Below are 21308 nucleotides of genomic sequence, written 5' to 3' on the forward strand. Positions count from 1 at the left end.
AATCATTGGACATCCTGGCACTCTGATTTAAGGAAATCAATTTTATTTCCAAATGCCAAGTGTCTCTCTGCATGCTTGGTATACTCCACATAAGCACCAGGTTGATGCATTAACTTTGCAGAAACTCACTGTAATTTTCTTGGACTTCGGAATGGATGAATGGCTTATGTTTCACTCCTTACGAAAAACAGGAAAAACACCTCTAACATTTTCTTTCTTTCTTTTAATTTAAACAAGAAGCACAAAATATACTTCCTCATTACAATAAGGTGAAGAAAAATAATATTTAAAATAGACATTTGTTAACTCAGCAGGCTGGCCAGAAAAGACTCACTGCTCTCTAAGCCACATTTTTCTTTTCTAAATGACTGCACACTATCACAGCAGTTTCGTTTTGATCCTGACAGGATGGAGAATATGATGTATTTATTTCACGTCATACAGTTTGATATTAAGATTGTTTCTACTAACCATTTCTACAACCACTGAAGAGAATGCAAGTCACTAAAAATCATAATATTTTCATTATACGCTTATTAAAAAGATGAATGTGGAGAAATAAATGCTCTTCTGTACTATTAGTCCTTGGAACACAGAAACTAGAAGTAATCATGCTGTAAAAATGGTTGGCATTTTGAAACATTTGGCTCCTCACTTAATCTGAGTATTCCATATTGAAACAGATGCTTGTTAATGCTAAAAAAATGTCACAAGGTGGAGCTCAAGTATTAAAATAGCTATTACACAGTTAATATTTAAAAGCAGTTACTTGGAACTCACTTAAAATCATGCTCTAATCACTGGCCATTTATCACGCTCTATCTTTTGTTTTTTTAGGGCTCATTACTGTACTCACCCAGCTTTGTGCCTTGGACCTTTGACCATAAGGCTTGCATCAATAGGCCTTTTAGGAATAATATGGTCCTGAGTGGGATCCACAAACTTAAACACATGAGATGACCCAAACTGAACCTTCATTCCACTTTGCAGCATAGTCGTTTCTGAAATACGCTGACCTTCTACGTATGTTTCCGCATCAATGTTTCTTGGGGTTACAGTAACAACTCCATCCATATTAGTGAGATCACAATGATGAGGCTGAATTCCTGGACCAAATAACTGCAAACAGGAACCATTAACAGGAAATCAATTACATTATACAGCAGCAGAAATTAAAACGGTAAGATGGAGCTACAGCATAGCCTACTCGCAGACTAGTAACATAACTTTGCTTGCTAACCAAACCCAACACCCTCAGATTTTCTTCATAGGAGAGGTGCTCCAACCACCAGTTCTGTCATCTATGTCTGCTTTTTTCTCCATACCTGAATGGAATTGTCATCAAACTTTTCAGTTCCAACTTCAGTGACACTTAATTGTAGACGATAAAGCTTTGGTTTATCTCTGGAGTCAGAACCATCTGTGGAACAAATGACAAATATTAATTAGCAAGTTATTAAAGCTCAAATGCACAATAATTGTCTTCTAGAATCATTAACAATATTCATGAAGAAAATGAAAAAGAAAAATTTGAGTGACATTCATTCATGATTTGTTGTGTACTTTTAAGTTGTTCAACAGCCTAAAAACATGGAAAGTAAACAGGGCCCTGGCAACGAAGTGCTGTTATCTGCAAGTACAAAGAGCAAAGCAATCAGGAACTACCGCTCTGAACATACTTTGAAAAACCTTGTCTATTTCCTTGATAGTTGAAGTAATACAATTTTTGTTAACCTCTTCAGATTTCACATATACAAATATGGCCTACAGATACTTTGAAAACAACTGGGTACATCTGTATACTACTGTGGTAACAATAGTTATAGTTTTCAGTAAAAGCACCGGTTATCAGCAACATCTACTACCAAGTGGCTGACATGCTAAACTGCTTCCTATTCACAAAATATTGAAACAGGGTAACATTAAATGAGAGCCTTAAACTTTTTGTTTGTTTTAAATCTGTGACAGCTTTAGTCTTGATGTAGAGGACTGAAGCACTCCTGAGCCTTGTTCAATTGATACACATTTTCACCTCACAGTCAACAACACAGTTACAATGTAACAGTTAAGAACACTGTCAAAAGCAGAAGGTGCCAAGAAAGTAAAGCAACGGTATGAAAATACAAAACAGAAAGAAAACAGAACACATTAAGTGAATGGGAGGGGGAAGAACCATCAACAGGCCTTTAAATTGTATGGATACAGGTAAAAGTGTAACAGGTGCTCCTAGCAATATGCTTCTTCTGGGGGTGCTGTGATATTAGTGGGACATCAAGACAACAGGCAGTTCAGAGTAGCATTCTAAGTATGAAATTTACATGCTGACACAACAGTAACCTCCCAGTACTGAAAAATTTAGTATGTCATCATTCATCAGGAAAGTAATATTAAATTATGAGAGTGATCAGCCATCTAGACTCTTCTAGGTACAGGGATAAAACTCTTATTAAACCCAATGATTGAATCCACAAACCTGCATCCAATAAGATTACACACTAAACATAGTGATGCTAACACTATCTTCAGCAATTTAAATGGTGGGCATTTTTTAATTACTTAACAATGCTACTCAGAGAATATACAATTGCACCTTCAGCAACATCAAATGCAGTCTTATTATATACAACCAAATTTATTTGGCTGCTTAACTCCAATTCTCATTACTGTGTCTCCCCAAAACCCACACATCACAACCTAGAGTGCCTCTTTCATTTATTTATTACATAATCCAAAAGTCACATTTTCTCCTACCCACAATCCAGTTTTAAAGAACTGACACCCAGAAGACTCAGCTTAGAATAAATTTTGAAGAGAATTACCATAAGTTCTGTAAAGGAAGAAATGTTTCTAAAAAAAGACCATTTTGCTCTGGGGAAGGGAAGACATGTAGAAGGAACGAAAATTGCTTTATGCAGTCACGTAAAGTCCTGTATTTCCTGATTTTTGACAGCTAGATGCTCATCTAAATGTTCAGAAAGCATTCCTCAGCACACACTACGGCAGGCTGCATTTCTGCCCTATCTGTGGCAAAGCCCTGACGACCAAAGTCCAAGAAGGGTGTTCTTAGCCTCTAAGGTACAAACTTCAACCTGCTTGTTTGGAAAGGAGATGTGTACGATTTAAGTCATACATCTTAAGATACAGAAATTGTGCTGTAAAAATACTAATACAACAAAGTTTTGTATCTAACAGTGGAATTATTTTCTTTTAATACCGAAATTTGAAAGGTCAAAGTTCTCGGAAAGATGGGCATTAACAAACAATACAAGAAAAGAAGCAAAAGGTATAAAGAAAATGTATGAATCCTATTCAAAACCTGTTCGTGTTATATATATGCGTAAGTAAACACATGGTCTGGATGGCCGGTATTCTACTTAAGACATCTGTGACTAAACAACATAAGCAGAGCTAAATAGGTGCAGGTAACAACTAGTGGTCTCGGTTGTTTTTTGTTATTTTAAGTTTGAAAAATTTAAGTAAGAATATCTGCCTCCCAGATACAAGCTGAAGAACTGAGGATGATTAATGAAGAAGCTGAGTCAAACACCATACATTAAACTTATCTATATGAGTTTTACCCAGTAACGCTACTGGGCTTCAAATCAATTAGGTACAATTGGTGTTTGAAGTGATTTTCACAAGTTGTTTTCTCTCCCATGATGAAAGTACACATGCATAGAAACACACACATCTGTGCATATTGCCTATTGTTGAAAACTTCTATTTCAGAAGTTAATCCTCAATTGGAAAGGAGATCTCAATACCGAAGACAATGCATGAAACAGTGACTTAAAGAAAAGGGTTTCTAAATGCACTTCAAAGCATTCTGTACAATAAGAGGCAACATAAATTACTCTTCACCTATACTCACTAGTGAAATTGTGTATACAAAATCTATTAAAATTGTGGTTTGCTATCTCTCTCTAATATAGTTTTCATGGTTTGCTTTATGCAGTTAAGACTCAATACTGCACTTCAAATAGTGCTATAAAAATTTGTAGTGAGCAGAAGTAAACAAACACTGTTAAGTAAATCAACTCAGCGATTCATAACATAAATATACACTTTTATGCAATAGAAAAAGACAACAAAGGCCTCCCTTCATAGATATTGCTTGCTACCGCAGGAATTCACCACCAGAATGTGAATCCTACACAACTCTGGAAATAGTTTCAAATTGATTTTGCTAATCCAGTGCTTGAAATCATTCAGAGAAATGAGAAGTATTGACTAGAAACCTGACTAAACAAAACAATTTAAATCAGTAAATAGGAAATAAATGAGTCCAAAGTTGAACAAAAACACCTCCACAGGCATTGTGCCTATTTACTTAAAAATTAGCGTAAGCTTGCATTTGTACAGTAACTCAAGAAGGAAATCTCCTACTATCTAAACTCTTAGCATTTAAACAATTAAAAAAGAACAGGACTGACAGATTAGAAATATCAAAGTCAAGAGATAAAGTCTGCTATTGAATTTCAGACAAGATATGTGCTGCTAACAGAAAGAGCAAATAGCAAACATCTGTAGTAAAGGAAGATTCAGTGAGGAATGTGACACACAGCTCAGCTTCTTCAAACTAACATGGAAAAGTGTTACCAGGATACTGCAGTTCTGTTCTCAGAAGGAAGCTTGGCTGGGGAAGTTGCTCTGGCCAAAGCTTTTAATCCTCGCCAACTTTAGTAAATCATCTTTCTTAATTGTTATATCTGTGTCTTCTCAGTATCTCCCATTGCTGTCAATTCGACAGTTCATAGTTGCTTTTATGTAATGAGGTGGGAAGGTTTTAGATGTCTGGTTTTTATTTGTATTTTTGTCATTTTTCTCAACCTTTAAAGACTATGACTGAGCAACTGAAGATAATAACTTTGAACTCATCAGCAGTCATAATCACAGGTGATCTTAACACCTTTCCAACTCAAATCATTCCACTATTATATGATAACCTATCTGCAATACTATCATATCACATTTCAGTCTATTTTTGTTACTGTCAGACTCAGCTTACTGGTTCTCTTGCAAAACTGAGAATACAGAGACCATTGCTGACTGTCATGTTTACAGCCACAAGCTACTGAATGGCATCCTCTGTTTCATGATGCAGAAACTGATCTTCAGTCTATAAAAGTCATACAAACCAATCAGCAACAAAAGCAGCTGTGCACAAATGGAAAAACAGGATATGCTTCCAGTAGCAAACATACCAAATTAGTGTAATTACACAGTGTGGAAGTGAAGTCTGCCAGATTGTCCTGTAAGAACAGAGACAATGCACTGATGGAAGTACATTTCCATCATAGCTTCATCAGTAAGTTACTTCTGTAATACAAGTACATCGTATATGTATTCTGAATTTCTTTGTTCTGAAGAGAGAGACTCTAGAATACTAACAACTCTTTTTCACAACCCATATACTACTTTTATAGTAGTCTAAAAAATAAAATGAGGAAATGGGTGTTAAAAAGTCATATTAAAGGAAATTACACTTTGCTAGAAATTAAAGTATCTTGACTCCTAATGTAAGAAGCAAGAGATTTTATATCCTGTTTTTGCCAAATATACATCTGCATGCTACACTTAAAGTGAAAAGAGGATCAAAGGAGAATCAAAGATCCATAATGATTTGTAGATTAGATTATCAAACACTACAGATAAAACTTAGGACATCTGTTAAGTATGCCCAGATCTCTTTGATGTACGCTGTTGCTGTTAGACAATAACGTAACATTGCAATTAGAAATAAAAAGGGATGTTACGGAACACTACAAAGTAGAAACTGAGATCATTTTCTAGTGACCCAAATGCTATTTCCGATAACAAGAATCATTTGTGATGATATCTTCCATGTACCAAACATTGAGGAGCACCAGTTACGTTTCACGACATTTACCAAACTCACCTAACTATGAATTCTGCAAGCAGACGAATCAACAAATGATTTCTTCCTACCACAATTCTGTTTGTAGATCATTCTATGAAACTTAATTGCTAATCTTAGCTGGAAGGCTGAACTCTATGGATAGCAGCACATTCATGACCTATTTGGTATCTATTCATCAAGAACAATTTAACTGTAGCTGACAAGCACGACAGCTACTTCACAGAAGCAGTCCCTTGGAAAAAAAACCAAAACAGTAAGATAATCAGGACAGCCTTTCATACGTCTAAAAGAAAAAAAAAAGATTCACAGCGAACAATGTTTTTAGTGACTAATGAGAGAACAGTATTAAATATAGCGTTACCTTCGTAAGCGTGATAGTTGTAGTAGGCAAAGTGATTCCTTCTCCCTGGGGTTAGAAACACATGCAGAGGACCCAGGTGAAGGCAGCAGCAGCAGACAGATACCATGCAGAACATGCGGAAGAGGGCAGGAAAAGAAAAGACAGGAAAGGGTGAAAACTGTAGCCAGACAACACTTACCACTTCATAAGGATGAAGTGCATTTAACTCATTCAACTTTAGAAACTGCTTAGTATAATAAAGACATCAGTTCTACAAAGCTAGTGAATGAAACAACTCCTATTATTGTTTATGAAAGCAACAACAAGCTGTTAGAAGAAAAATGTGAACAATAGGTCAGTCCCACAGGCAATGTGCAAAGGCTCAGTGGGTAGCCTTGCCACCTGTGTCATTTCAGATTGCTTTTCCTTTTGCAGTAAACAGATGTTTCACTCCACTGCCAAGGCAGCATTTTAATAGAAAAGCAACTAGGCTCCATGAAGATTAACAGTTTAGAGAACAATAACAATAGAAAACACTTTTAAAAAAAAAAACAAAAACACACAGAAGGTGTAAAGAAAAACCATCAGTTAATCTAACTTCAGCCCGTAGAACACAAGACAAAATATATGTAACACTGTATGCTGTTAATTTCACCAGTCTATAAAACAAATAAAAGACCCAACACTATTTGACTATAATCAGAAGAGTCTGTCTTTTTAAAGAAAGGATTGCAACCTTGCTACCTGAAAGGCAATCAACCAGACCTCAATTTGTACATCACTTGGTCTGGATATCGGAATACATCCTAGTTAAAGGTGCTAATAAAAGGAATGGCAGATATATAAACCACATAAATGTTTAACGTCTACATCCCTATCTTTAAATACGAAAATGACAGAAATGAGAAGTTGCATGTGTTTCAAAATTTGGTGTTTTATAAACAAACAAGCTCCTTCCGATATTCCTGTATCATAAAATTGTCAATGATGAAGAAGTCCAAAGAGTTGCAATGAAGTCTAAACTAAAGCAAAGCCTTACTAGTGATCTAAAGTTATATGTATATTTTTAATCTACCAAGGATATCTAGGCTTAGTTCAAGAAGAGAAGCCTCAGTGTAATTAGTCCTCCAGAAGAACCAGTGAATACAGGACAGCAATGAGGTAAGGAGTCCTACTTACTTTAAAATCAAAGGATGTTGCATTAAACTGCTCTACTAAATACCAAGTTTTAAACCCCCAAATCCAAAAGATGGTGAGAACTGAAGGAATCGGTATATGCATTTGAAACCAAGCTAATAAAGTCTTAGTCAAACATTTCTTCCTTGTTGCATTTTTTTTATTCCAATAAAATGAAAATATTTGTCCCAGTATGACAGCGATATGGAGCTCTATGCCTCTAGATACTTTCAATTCAGAATCTGAGAGGAGAAGACAACTGAAGTGATGTTCACTTATACTCTCAACATCAGACTTGTGTTTTCAGCGCAAGTCTTGTACAAAAAAATTGACATGGCTACATAACACAGTAATTTAGATTACTAGATAAGCAGACTTCTTACCTGGGCTTAATTCTACCAGGTATGGTAGTTTCTCAGGAGGAAGGCAAGAGCCATAGCCAGACCCGTCAACTCTTTCCTTCCCCTTTAATGGCTTTCCATCAGCTATCTTCTTGGATTTCTTTGGGACATAATCAGGAGGCCGCCTTTTCAACTGAAAGACTAGTATTCCTAAAACACAGCATTATATATCCTTTGAGTCTCACTATCGGTGAATAAGTACACATCTAATAAATATTATTTTATAAGTGTTTTAGAGGACTACTTTCAGCTTACTACATTCCTGGCATTTATGTAGTAACTCTTAAGTTAAGGCTGTTTGAAAGATTAATACCTCTCCATGGTGGATAATTTAAAAACCTTAGGATGAAACGTATAACCCTTGTATGCCTATGGATGCACTACTATAACCAGTACTGAATGAAACAGTAAATAACTAAGGGCACCCAGCCTTAAAAGTGCCTGAAAATAAAACACTTCAAAAACAGATGTTCCAATTTCCTGCTTTACAGGCACCCACAAATATAGCTTACAATACTCAATGCATAAAAACCCCCTAAAGCTTTTCTGACATACCTTTATCACTAGGCCATTCCCTGAATATCTGAAGTGGACACTCATCATCATCTAGAATAGTTTCTTTAGCACCTTTATCATCAGAGTGCTGAGCACCAGGAGGCAGAATGACCTAGAAAAGAACAATTGCAAGTTTTCAGAGGTGTTACTAGACACACAGAGTATTCAAGGGTACACCTTCTAATTTAATTTATATATATATATATATATACGCATCAGATAAAACAAAGGAATTCAGTAACTTGAAACGCATTTTGCTTTCCAAGGCTTCTTCTAACTTGTGGTTAACCACACTTCACAGAATATCAGACAAATTTAAAACCAAGGGAAAGCTAGTTACACTTAAACTAGATAAGGTCAACCTTCAGCAAACAAAATAATTTCAATTTCTCAACAATCAAGAAAGTGAAAGCAAAACATCGGTGGAAGGGATAGACAGAACTGCAGTTTCCTTCACCATCTTACACACTGGAATCAGCCTTTCATTTTGCTAAAGCCATTCTGTTAAAGCAACGTGTAAGCATCTTTACAAACAGCAAGACAAGCTGGCAAAGAGAACACTCAGATACCGTTTGCATCTTTGTCACACTTAACATTCACCTGGTCTACAGCAGAGAGTAAGCGCAAAACTAGAGCATCTGACAAATGCTTCATGCTGTCTAGCTTTGAGGAGGAATGAAAAATAAACATACTTTGGGAACCACCTCACAGCACTCACACTTTTTATAGCTATACTCTTATGAGGCTGAGGTAGGGGAAAACCTTGATTCATTTGTTTTGACTCTAAAGGAGACATGACCTGCTATTTCACGCAAATTCGCATTACCGCTTCCCAAAGTGATAAAGCATAAAAACAGTGACAGCCAGCATTACAGTGTGTGACTAGCCTCTAAATTAAATATAAATCTCTCATGTCTGAATTTAAATAATAAACAATAACATTTCAAAAGTCACAAAGCTTTTACTACCTCAATTGTGACCCTAACAACGTTATTTAAGTCCATAGGAAGCTCTATTTCGAATTAAATACTCCACGTTATTCCTATCACTGAACTATGACCCAGGTAACATCTTCCAAAGTTAAGGCACATACTGACTGCTGCACATAACCATGCTGCAGTCCTCCAGAGCCTTCTAACTCTTCTTTGTCACCTCCTCTCCATACTCATTGCAGTGTTAACTAAGTTCCCACAGACACACCTCAAACTTCCTTTCATCTTCTTCCAAGCAGGAAATAAGTATGTTTAAAGATCACAAGCATTTAATTGAGTCATTGGTTTTTCCCTAAAAGCTTTTCTATGCAAAACCTGGCTAAACATAGATCTAATTACATTACTGTTAATTAGATTTTCAAATAGACAAGATACTGTGAATACAGTTAAATATTATAATTTTTAACCAAAAGGAAACAAAAATACATCTAGACTGAAATCTTATCTTGCCAAACCACTCTTTTCTACTTCACATCTCAGATTTTAGAACTAATTATGCTTACAGGATAATCTGAATTAGCTACTCAAGTAAGACCATATTTCAAGCTTCGTACAACGAACAACTATTTTAAAAGCACAAGCCCCTCAAGATCAAGCACAAAACAGAAAACACATGCTAAAACTCCATTTACTCAAGGGTTGAACAGTACTAGATTGGAGAGCAAACCAAAGAAAATCCAAACACGCTGAAATTAGAGGAAAGATGAGAGATAAAAACACAAGGGCTACAATGTGACCCTGATGTTAATTCTGCCTTGGAACTTGGATTAACATGTACACTGGCATTCCAGGCTTAATGAACAATGGAGAATTTGAAGAGAAATGGTCACAAAAGCAGTAATCTCCTCATCGTTCCAGTCAGTTACTATTACTTCCATCTCACAAGAAGAGTAAGCTGATAAACTCAGACATGCCTTGCCTAAAAAAAGGTGTGTGACCTAACCTACAGCAAAGACACAACACCACAACTGAGCTTAATGGGACAGGCAGCTCCTAATCACAAAGCAATTTTAGAAACCATCTCACCCATGCTCTATTTAAATACCGCCTCCATCTCCCACAAGGCTGATTTTCCCACATTTTAGAATAATGGAAACACATAGAATAGGTTTACACTATGTTTATTTATTTATTTATTTGGTCTTTGTTTTCACACTGAAAAACAGAAGGTGCTCTTTAAGCATCCTTTAATGAATCAGGCACATACACTCCCCTGCTTTCTGTAATGCAGAAGGAACTCAAGATGGGTAAAAACTAGCTTAAGATCATAGAATCACAGAATCGTAGGAGTTGAAAGGGACCTCCAGAAATCATTAAGTCCAACCCCCCTGCCAAAGCAGGCTAACTACACCAGGTCACACAGGTAGGCGTCCAGGTGGGTCTTGAATATCTCCAGAGAAGGAGACTCCACAACCCCCTGGGCAGCCTGTTCCAGTGTTCCGTCACCCTCACTGTAAAGAAGTTCTTGCACACATTTGTGCAGAACTTCCTATGCTCCAGCTTCTGGCCATTTCCCCTTGTCCTGTCTCTACACGCTGCTGAAGAGTCTGGTGTCACCACTTTGCCCCAGCACCTCAGATATTTATAGACTTGGATCAGGTCCCCTCTCAGTCTTCTTTTCTCAAGGCTAAACAGACCCAGTTCCCTAAGTCTCTCCTCATAGGGGAGATGCTGCAGGCACTTCATCATCTTTGTGGCCCTCTGCTGGACTCTTTCCAAGAGATCCCTGTCTTTTCTGTACTGGGAAGCCCCAGAACTGGACAGAGTACTCCAGATGAGGCCTCACCAGGGCAGAGTAGAGGAGAAGGATCACCTCCCTTGACCTGCTGACCACGCTCTTTTTAATGCACCCCGCTGGCGTTTTTGGCCACAAGGGCATACTGGTCTTAGTAACTAACAGCCCACAAACTGAAACAAACAAACAAAACCAAATCCGGACTAGATCAGGAAGAATATACTCTGCTTCCTTGTAATGGCATTCACAGGCATGCATATTGTACATTCACTCCAACCTCCATTTATTGATTCAAAAACAAATGAAACAAACAGAAAACTCAGGCGAAGAATTCTAAATAAAGTAGTCCACAGCAACTTAAAACTTATCCTTGCAAGGCACTCTCTGTGATCAGACAATAACAGGAGGCAATACTTAAACACTTAAGTCCTCTGGGATAAGTAAGGGTCAAATTTAGCTACAGAGAAAGTTATCAGATCTAGTCTTATCAAAAGTTCCAAATAAAACAAACCAACCAAGCAGGACTAGAACAGCTCTCTTCTATAAGCTCTTCCACCGCCTGTTTTAAATGAATAAATAATTAAGCAAAAAAAAACACCTTTATATCCACTGTGAATTTTAATCCATTTAAAATTTTCCTTGCAAGTTAGTAACAAAAGAAAAATCCTCAAGTATTTGATGTCTGTTTCTGTAAAAAGGAAAAAAAAACCCAGAAACACAAGCAAACAAAAGAAGGTCCTATTTACCATAAACTGCACGTTTTTGTCTGACATTACAAGAAGTTTACATCATATCCTCAAGTAATTAAGAATTGCAGCATGCTAAGACAAATCTAATCAAGACAAGTCTAATCAAGATTTCACTCCAGGAGTTAACTGGTTTTCTGCATGCCTCATGTCTTATGCCCTACGTAAATATATACAGGTAACATGGAAGACTGTCTAATTAATTTGACATCTTGAGACATGTGCGGTGAACCTCATATTATGCAGGGAAACGCAAACCAAGTGTACTGAAACAAGCAATATATACCAGAACAAACTTGCATTTACTTGATTACATGGAAAAACTTCAGAACTGGGCATAAAGATCCATCATGAAATACAACAAAGTGGAATATGAAAGAAAGCAACTAATAGGAAATAACTATTTACAACAGAAGTTGTCAATGGCAAGCACTGTCAAAAAAAAAAATTACAATTTTCACATTTCAACTGAAACTTCACAAGTGAGTACACTTGAACACGTATAATTGTGCAGCCTTACAAAGGTCTTGTCATGCAATTTAACATCTGTTTTAATAGTTAAATAAATGTGAACTGCTTCAGTCTTTTTGAAGACTTGTCACCTGCCACACAAAGAGAACAAAGCATTTACAAATCCCAAGTAATAGGAAAATGAAGTTATCCAGTTCTACTGCACACTGCTTTAAACTTATGAAGTTAAAAATAGCAAGGTGTACAAGAAAGATCTGTTTCCTACAGAATATGATGAAGTATATGAAAAACAAGGTAGGAGAAGAAGCCCTGCCAGAGGTAAACAACACCTCTGGTTCTTCAGTGAAGTTATGCTAAGCTGCAATGAAACCTATGCGCTGACATATTTGTAGGTTTCCAAAAACAAGGAGTAATGTTGAAAGAATTATCAGGCTGAATCTAGGGTGTTTTAATATTTCCAGCAGGGAAAGCAAATTCATAAAGTATGTGTGTGTGTGGGGGGAAGAAATTAGATTTTAAAGTTAGGTTAATCTCAAAATACTCAACTTCAGTATAAAGCAAGAATTGTATTTGGAAACCAAACAGTTAATGAACAGATGCACTCAGAAAGGTTGAACAGGTTTCAGCCAATGACTTTTGATGAACAAAACAGTAAGATTTTCTGCCTTTGAAAGGTATTTAAACAGACTGGCTATTAGTCAATAAATATCACTCACATTTAAAATGTGAACAGAGAAGTTATTTAATTAATGAAATTTGCAGTATAAAGAAGAGGTATCCCTCAGAAAAAGGCAAAGTATTCTACGAATGTGCTTTCCTGAAAATTAAGTTAAAGCAATTTACTTTACAGCAAAGACTTTGTTAATGTTTCCCAAAATCAGTGCAATGTTCCATGGACTCTTTTCTACATTAAACAACCACACACAAGACTGAAGAACAAGTGGAGGTACAGGAGGGGATGTCATTATTACAGCAGTAACTTGCAAATATTTCCCTGGTATATAAGCATGCAATCACCTCAACAGATTCTCTGAATCATAAATAGTTTGTAGTACATCATAATACCCTCTAATATCTGAACTATACAGTTCAATGCAAAACAGTTTCCAAATTCTGAAGAAAATACAAATGTTTCTGCTGTAAGCTACAGTTCTCTAAAAACAGAAGAAAAACCAGAATGTGAAATCAGAAGCCTATTTAACAACACTGACAACTGAGAATCATTGATGTTATTTATAGAATAGACAGTATTAAGATAATTAGCATACTTAATACTACGCATAGAAAATACTTCACAGTCAAAATTGAGAATCGCTTTTAATATGTGATGTCAAAAAAGTGCAGTAACTACTACTTAAAAAAAAATCCACACGATCATAAAATCTACGAGTATTTAAATCTTAATGTAAATAAACTTTAATAGTTGAGACCACGGTTACATGTTAATGAATATTTTCATATCTCACTATTCTCTTTTAGAAGATGATGTGGACAGACGTTTATAAATTTTAATCTATACTGTCCATGAGCACCTTTTACACAGCTGTACCTCTCAGAAACAGTGATTCTATAACATCCACTTAAAACTCCTATAATAATTAAATTCTGAAAGTAAGTACAAATTTTAGTTAAACATTTCATTTTTTTCTGATGTATAATGAAGGTAAGCTATCACTGAGAGGTATAAAGAACCATTACTAATGGAGTTTGGACTAAGCAGTTCTGACTCTAAGCAGACTTATTTAGTTGAAGGGAACAGGGCTTGTTCAGCCTGGAAGAGAGAAGGATGTAGAAAGATCTCACTGCAGCTTTCCAACATTTAAAGGGAGTTTATAAACATGAGGGAAATTAACTTTTTACAAGGGTAGATACATAGTGATAGGACACAAGTGGAATGGTTTTAAACTAAAGGAGGGGAGATATAGGTTAGATGTCAGGGGGAAGTTTTTTATTGAGAGAGTGCTGAGATGAGGGAACAGGCTGTCCAGAGAGGCTGTGGATGCCCCGTCCTTGGCCTTGTTTAAGGCCAGGCTGCACGGGGGCTTGGGCAACTTAATTTAGTGATTCATCCAGTGGCTGGCAAACCTGCCTGCGGCAGGGGGTTTAGAACTTGACAATCCTTGAGGTTCCTTCCAAGAAGCCATTCTATTATTCCATGATAGCTTTTGTACAAACAGCACAAATTTCCATCTCTGCTGGATTAACTGTTATTTTATACAACTGTGAAGTGTAAGTACGCTTGGTGGTATCAGGCCACAGTATCAAATCCAAAAATGTTACTTTCATTATTAACATTTAGCTGTGTATCAAGCAACACCTTAATGTGAGATTTTATATGAATAAAAAATAATTTAAGAACTCTTAGTGCTGTTAAACTTTTTTTTTTAGGTCAGCTGCTAAACTACCAAAATCTTTCCATTCAATTCAAAGCCACTGGTAAGAATAAAAGCAAAATATGAAACATGGGAAGAATTATGACATAGTAACATATAGTAACTTTACTTACACGAGCAATACAATAATCCTTGGGATTTTCCTTCTCCAGGCCATATTTCTCCAGTGCTTCAATAACTGCAAAATCTGCAGTATCTGTAGTTGACAACAGGATTGTCTTGTATGGTATATTTGGTTTTAAACTGTCTGCATAAATTCTCAGCGTCCCACCTTGGAAACAAAATTCAATTAATATTGCTACCACAGAATAGAAAAATACAAAGGAAACAAACAAACAAACAAAAAAAAAAAACCAACACAGTAATTTCTTATATTTCTAACAGAATCTAAGAAAGCAATTCTTCAGAAATCATTTAGGCAACCCACTAATACAAGGCAGGTTACATAAAATCTTCAAAATGTATTTTGATCACAGGTAAAATCCTCCAGTGATGTTGTATTCTCCAAGAAAGCTTTTCATCCTACACTTCACTACCTTTACTATTCTTAGTGATGTCAAAATGAAACAGTGAAAACATCTGGATGAAGAATTAATCTCTCCTGTCTTAACAGACAGCTTGTACTGACCTCTGAGCCTCTCTTTCCTGTTTAAGAAGCCCATTACAAGCTCCTCTTGTAAGTGATGTTTTTTTCCATACCTCTGTATCTAATGATGGTGTCTATACAACCACTGTGTTCTTAATATTCACATTAATAACAGGAAATATTTGATCGCTGTAATCAAGAAGATCTACTGAAGAATGCTTTGGGCAGAGCCAAACAAATACTCCTTGCCATCTTGTATTTGTGCCACTGATTGCACTGCTGATCACTGAAATTGTTCGTAGCAAAATGAATCACATTCATCTCAAAAGGCTTCTCTAAACTGTCATGTTCATAAATCTAACTCTGTCCTTGCTCAGCACTGTTGGTAAGATCACTAAGCAAACTCTCTCCCAACAACTTATCCCTAGCCCACAGGAGTACACTCCCGTGGAATCTTACATCTATGAATCACCTGTTTCATTACACCATACTTAACTATGACTTTCTCCGTTATCTTTTTGTATAAATTAACCCTGAAGTCAAATTCACAGGAGCCATCGGCCTTAAAAATACTCACTCAGTTAACAGGTTAACACAAATTTAACCAACACTAATCTACGTACCTGAGTCGGGTCTGCCATCAGAACTGCGAAATTCCTGCATTCTCTTCTCTAGTTTTTGCTGCCGCCGTCGTTTCATAACCACCTCAGGATTAGATATTGTGCGAGTGAAGCTGGTCTCAGGCATATCTTTGTAAACCTCAGCTGCAAGGCGAGAATTCTCACTGCCAAATTATTTTAAATAAAGAGAGAAAAAATTGCCATTAAGATCTGAAAATATATATACAAGGGTTGCTCTGAAGTAATGTCTCCTACTTCATTATGTTGGCCTATGACATCAGAGGTGGATGGTTGCTGGCATGGCAGTAGAAGTTGAACCTTCCCACCAAAATTCTGTTACATTTTGCTGCCATGCAACAGATGGCAGCAGAAGGGCAGCCTGACAAAATGGCATCTGATAGGGAAGGGTGTATGAAGAGAAGGTGGGTCATGTTAAAAAATTAGAACACATTCTCAGCTACAAAACACTATCAAATAGTGCTACTGTTCTCTTTGTATCTATTGTAGTTTCTGCGGAAACAAAGAGGAAGCATTACTTTCAGAGCAATCCATACATATAGATCACCCTATCACTTCATGAAAGGCAAGTGGAATCCATACAGGAAGGAGATTATTTAAGTTATTGTTAGATGGTTTCTATACTAACAGCATTTCTTCTAGGATTAGGATTGTTCATGAACATGAGATAATCAGCAGCCAATGTAAGTACTGATGATTGCTACCTTTCAAGAAAGAAAAGGGGTCTTCTACCTCTTACAAAAAAAATAAATAAAAAAGATGAAGAATCACAGGAACTTCACAAAACCCCCTTCACTTAGCTGTGAGTGACAAATATTGCAAGTCACACTGAAGCGGAATTAGTACATGCTTGTAGCTCATGATTTTACTTCCGGTCATGTACTTAAACATAGTTTATTTTTTTTAAATAAGATCAAACTAAGTAACTGTACAGAATTGGAAAGCCCAATACTGTTATGTGAAGGAAGCTGAAAACATGTCCACACAGAGCAGTACTACGCAAAAGGAACAACTGAATGTTGTGTTGAGGGACAGGGTTTAATGGAAGCTATTGGTAATAGGTGAACGGTTGGACTGGATGACCTTTTAGGTCTTTTCCAACCTTGGTGATTCTATGAAAAGAAAAATAATCCTGATCTAAAAAAAAATAATAATAACAAAATAAAATTTAAAAAAGCCAAATAAGCAGGCTTGTAGCCAGGTGCTAAATCAAATGCAGCCATCTACAAGTAGTATTTTCCTGTCAAAACACAAAACAATTAGAGAAGGGAACAGAACCAAACTAGAGTAAATGCTCAAAAAAGAAAAAGTCCAAGTTAACAAGTACATGTCAATTTTTGCCCAAGAATTAAGGTTCCTGATAAAAAAAAAAGTAAGCTTTACATCAAAAATGAACAAGCCACAAAAACTGCCATTGTTTATTTTGGTTTATGATGGTAAAATACCTATGTCAACAACTACTAAAAGAATAAAATGAATTTATCAGGTAGAAAGAATAAATCCTGTAAATAATGATGTGAGTTGTACGAACTGATAAAGGTTTAGAGCACTTACATATCATCCCCATGAAGAAGTCGATCATCTTTATCTGACGCCTGTCTCAATGCCTCTTTTTCACGCCTCTTCTTTTCTTTTTTTTCTTTTTTTGAGAGAGTTCGTTTGAAATTCTGTATTACTCCTTCTTTTTCTTGTTTCTCAGGGCCATTACTCTGAGCTTTCTGAAATAAACAAATTGAAAACAACTCCATCATTTTTAGTCTAATGAAATGTTATTACTAATTTTAATTTTCCAGGTAAGTCTGACTAAGATACAGTATTACTAATATGAAAAAAACAACCCCAGGCAAGTATGCTACAGAGGGATGGGACTAATACCCACCGGAATAACATAAAAAGCCAAAATAATTTCATATTCCAAAGCAAGTATGAAATGATTAAATACCTTGTGCAAAGGAAGTACATTCAGGCAACAGAAGAAACAACTGAATGTTACTTGAATATCATCTACTGTCTACTTGGCCTCAAAGATAACTGACATAAATTTGCACCTCTTAGTGAAATCTACTTCACCAAACAACGTTATACTTTTTCAAGACCACTGTATTAGAACATCAAATAAGATCAAACTGTAAAAGGACAAACATTAGAGAGGACAATTCTCCTATACTGCATTTTTCTGAGATGCCCTTCCATTACTCTCTTCTCCAATCCCTGCTCCTTGTATACTCAAGATACGTATAGTCATCTGATCATTTGCCTTTGCAGAAAAAAACATGAAAAAGGAGTGAAAGATGATGCAAGGTCTTTTGCTTCTACCAGGAAGCAAAGAAGTAACTATCAATCCTACTTTCTGTTAATGCAGTGAAAATGAATAACATGAAGGGTAATAGTACATGGCATCGTTAATTTTCTTTCCTTGTTTCTAAGAGTGTATACTATAGTCAAAAGTACAGCATAAACACAGAAATAGCTCATGAACTTATACCCAAGGCATCTTTAACATTAAAATCTCTAAATCCAAGAGTAAATGAAATTTAGTGCTCAGCCCAAGATGAGTTTGTCTGAAGGTAGCCCTTTCTTAACAGTATGTTTACCGTAACTATACCGTAACTATAAACATAGACTAAGATAAAAGTTAGATACTTTTATTATATATATTTATATTTATATATTATATATATATTTATTATTATATATAATGTATACAATTAGTTGACTTCAGGAGCCAAAGACTGATTTAAATTCATGTTACTAATGAAATGCTTCCTGAGTAATATAAAAGAAATGAGAAGAAGAAAAAAAAAAGAACATCAGGTATACTAAAACTTCACATCCTTCATTTGCTGTGGGAAAGAAACTAATTCGCCAAAAAGAAAGTCTTCCACCAGTTTCTTTAAGAAACCAAATGTTACTGAAGCAGGTAACAAGTCTTAGTTAAATAACTCTCTGGCATCCTCCTTTAAGGGCTTTGCAAGAGGTGGGATTAGCTCTTAGAAATTTAGCATCATACACCGTTGGAAGATATTTTTGCTTCATCTTATTAGAACAAAGTTTTCTGGGTATTATGTGCTACAATACCAGACAGCTATGTGGATCAAAGTATTGTAAGTAAATGGAAAGATTATAAACATGCTGCATGGTAGGGGTGGTGAGGATGCATTTAAAATATTTAGATCAACTTGCTGCAGATATCCAAGATCATCACCCTGCAGTTTTTTTCAGGAATTAGAAAAATAGAATTCAAAAAAAGTTTTGCTATATGAGCAAGTGTCATAAATCGCAAGACTGTTATTACCACTAGCAGACTGCTTAAAGTCTCACCTTTGGAGGAAGCGTATCATTTTCATTCTTCAGAACAAATCTTCCCTCTCGATCATCTTTGTTCCAGTTTAATTGCACAACGAGAGGCTTCTCATCCACATCTAATCTTCTTTCTTCTTCAAAGAAATGAAAAGTGTTAACAATTACTTGGCATCTCAAGAGCAAACAGATCTTTCACTGAACAGCACACAGTAACACAACAGCACAAAGTAACAAAATGGTAGGGGTTGGAAGGCAACTCTGGAGATGGCCCACTCCAAAGCCCCAGCTAAAGCAGGTTCCTTACAGTAGGCTGTACAGGAAAGAATCCATGTGGATTTTGAACAACTCCAGAGAAGGAGGCTTCAAAACCTGTCTAGGCAGCCTGTTCTAGTAATCAGTTGATGCTTTTCTGAGGGTACAGAGCCCAGTGGTGTTAGAACGCAGAGATAAATGGCTCCTTTCCAATACCTAACCCATGTTTATCTACGTAATATAAAGGTCCTTAACAAGTAGACCTGTGCATTTTCTTTATCAGAACTGAAGCTCAAGAATATAAAATTAACAATCAGAAGTTATTTCCTTGAAATTTTATAATTTAATGAAACTCTGAAATACTCATCTTCCTCTTTTAACCATTCTGACTTTGGCCCAAGAACTACTGTTCTTTAAAGATCATAAAAAATAAATCAGACTATAAAACAAAAATCCATTATGTACATACACCACACAAACTTCATTTAGTGTGTTGTATCCATTTTACATGAAAAAAAAAATCTAAGAGAGCAGCTAAAGAAATTAAGCAGCTTCTGTTATTTTATCTCCATTTAGAAGTAGGAGACAGTATATACACACAGCACTGATGACTTTGCATTTACACATTATTTAATGTGAAAAACTCGCATTGAGAAAAGTCCTTTTCTTACGAGCCATACTTTAAACACCAGGAGCTTTCCCAGCAAAGGAAACTATTCTATTCTGGGTACAAATACAGTGCTAAGGGATTTAAAACATATACAAACAACTTGAAGCAGAGAAACCATATAGTATTCATCCCTTTAATCAGTGATGACACATGAACTTTTTCTTTAATCCCTTATGACTTGCATCAAGTCATCACTCATAGACCATGCAAAGTAACATATACTCCAGTAAACGTCCATTCCTTATCTCACATTATATTAGTTTCAGTCATTCAAAACAATAATTGGAGGTATTTAAGACACTAGTTTCCCATAGTTTTGTAGTGACCCACTGCACCCTATCCTGCTTCCAACCTGAAGCATTCTATTGAAGTAAGGGATTACTGGGGAAGACAACTACTAGCAACATCAAAAGGGTGTTTAGAAATCTAAGCTCTTCCTGGATAACACTAAAGGTTCTGCTTAAAAAACACAGCAGCTTCAGACAACAGTATATTGAACTTCCTCCAGTTTAGCAGTAAAGGCATATTCAACATAAGGCTGCCTACAGAGCCCACAACATCAAAGAACTGAGACGCACTCTCAAGTGCTCCAATTTAACACTTCCATTCTCCCACTATAAATCCAGCCTTAATTGACTGCTCCTAAAAATAGCAACACTCTCACAAATGTCAACAAGTTAGAGGATGTCAAGTAGAGCATTTAATAATCATAATTAAAACTTACACTAACTGCAGGCCTAATAGACATACTTACATTCTGAAATAGCACTTCCTGGTGTAACAATTTGTAGCGACATACATAAGAGCAATAAAAATCAAAGTCTGTTATATGACTCAGGGAGCAAAATTAAGAGGTGTTTTGGCTAAAGGAGGACAGGAAAGTAGCAAGGAAGGACGAAGGAGGGAAGGAGGACGAATAAGTACTAACCTCCACTGACATGCACCTCATAGAGCGAGTATTTGGGGGATGACAACATGCGCATGTCTGGCCGGAATTTCTCTGCGAGAGTCTCTATCACATCTTGAGTTGTGGCAGTACTTGAGACACGGATACATTTTGTTGCAAAGTTTCCAGCTGCTTTGTCTTGAAAGTAAAATCTCATTACGCCATGAAATTCCAAATCCTGTAAGAATACAGAAAATAAAGAAACCCCATAAGTTAGGTTAAT

The 21308-nt window shown here is 36.2% G+C and overlaps 1 protein-coding gene across 41 annotated transcripts in view; it reads right to left on the bottom strand.

The window, feature by feature from the left end:
• Positions 1-21308, bottom strand: part of AFDN (afadin, adherens junction formation factor) — a 107429-nt gene that overhangs the window by 54841 nt on the left and 31280 nt on the right. For 26 of the 41 annotated variants that reach the window (XM_085543429.1, XM_085543419.1, XM_085543434.1 and 23 more), the window contains exons 2-11: positions 21068-21263; positions 19236-19351; positions 17469-17632; positions 15900-16060; positions 14804-14961; positions 8354-8465; positions 7781-7948; positions 6243-6287; positions 1326-1420; positions 857-1119 (exon numbers count right to left, since the gene is read on the bottom strand). In XM_085543429.1, the coding sequence (XP_085399555.1) occupies positions 857-1119; positions 1326-1420; positions 6243-6287; positions 7781-7948; positions 8354-8465; positions 14804-14961; positions 15900-16060; positions 17469-17632; positions 19236-19351; positions 21068-21263 (1478 nt within the window). The remainder of the gene's footprint in view (positions 1-856; positions 1120-1325; positions 1421-6242; positions 6288-7780; positions 7949-8353; positions 8466-14803; positions 14962-15899; positions 16061-17468; positions 17633-19235; positions 19352-21067; positions 21264-21308) is intronic. The other 15 variants (XM_085543412.1, XM_015857964.3, XM_015857968.3 and 12 more) reach the window with 3 other exon arrangements.

The sequence above is a fragment of the Coturnix japonica genome, chromosome 3, assembly GCF_054131305.1.
Source record: "Coturnix japonica strain WE chromosome 3, WE-NBRP24, whole genome shotgun sequence".
NCBI classification, from domain to species: Eukaryota; Metazoa; Chordata; class Aves; order Galliformes; family Phasianidae; genus Coturnix; species Coturnix japonica.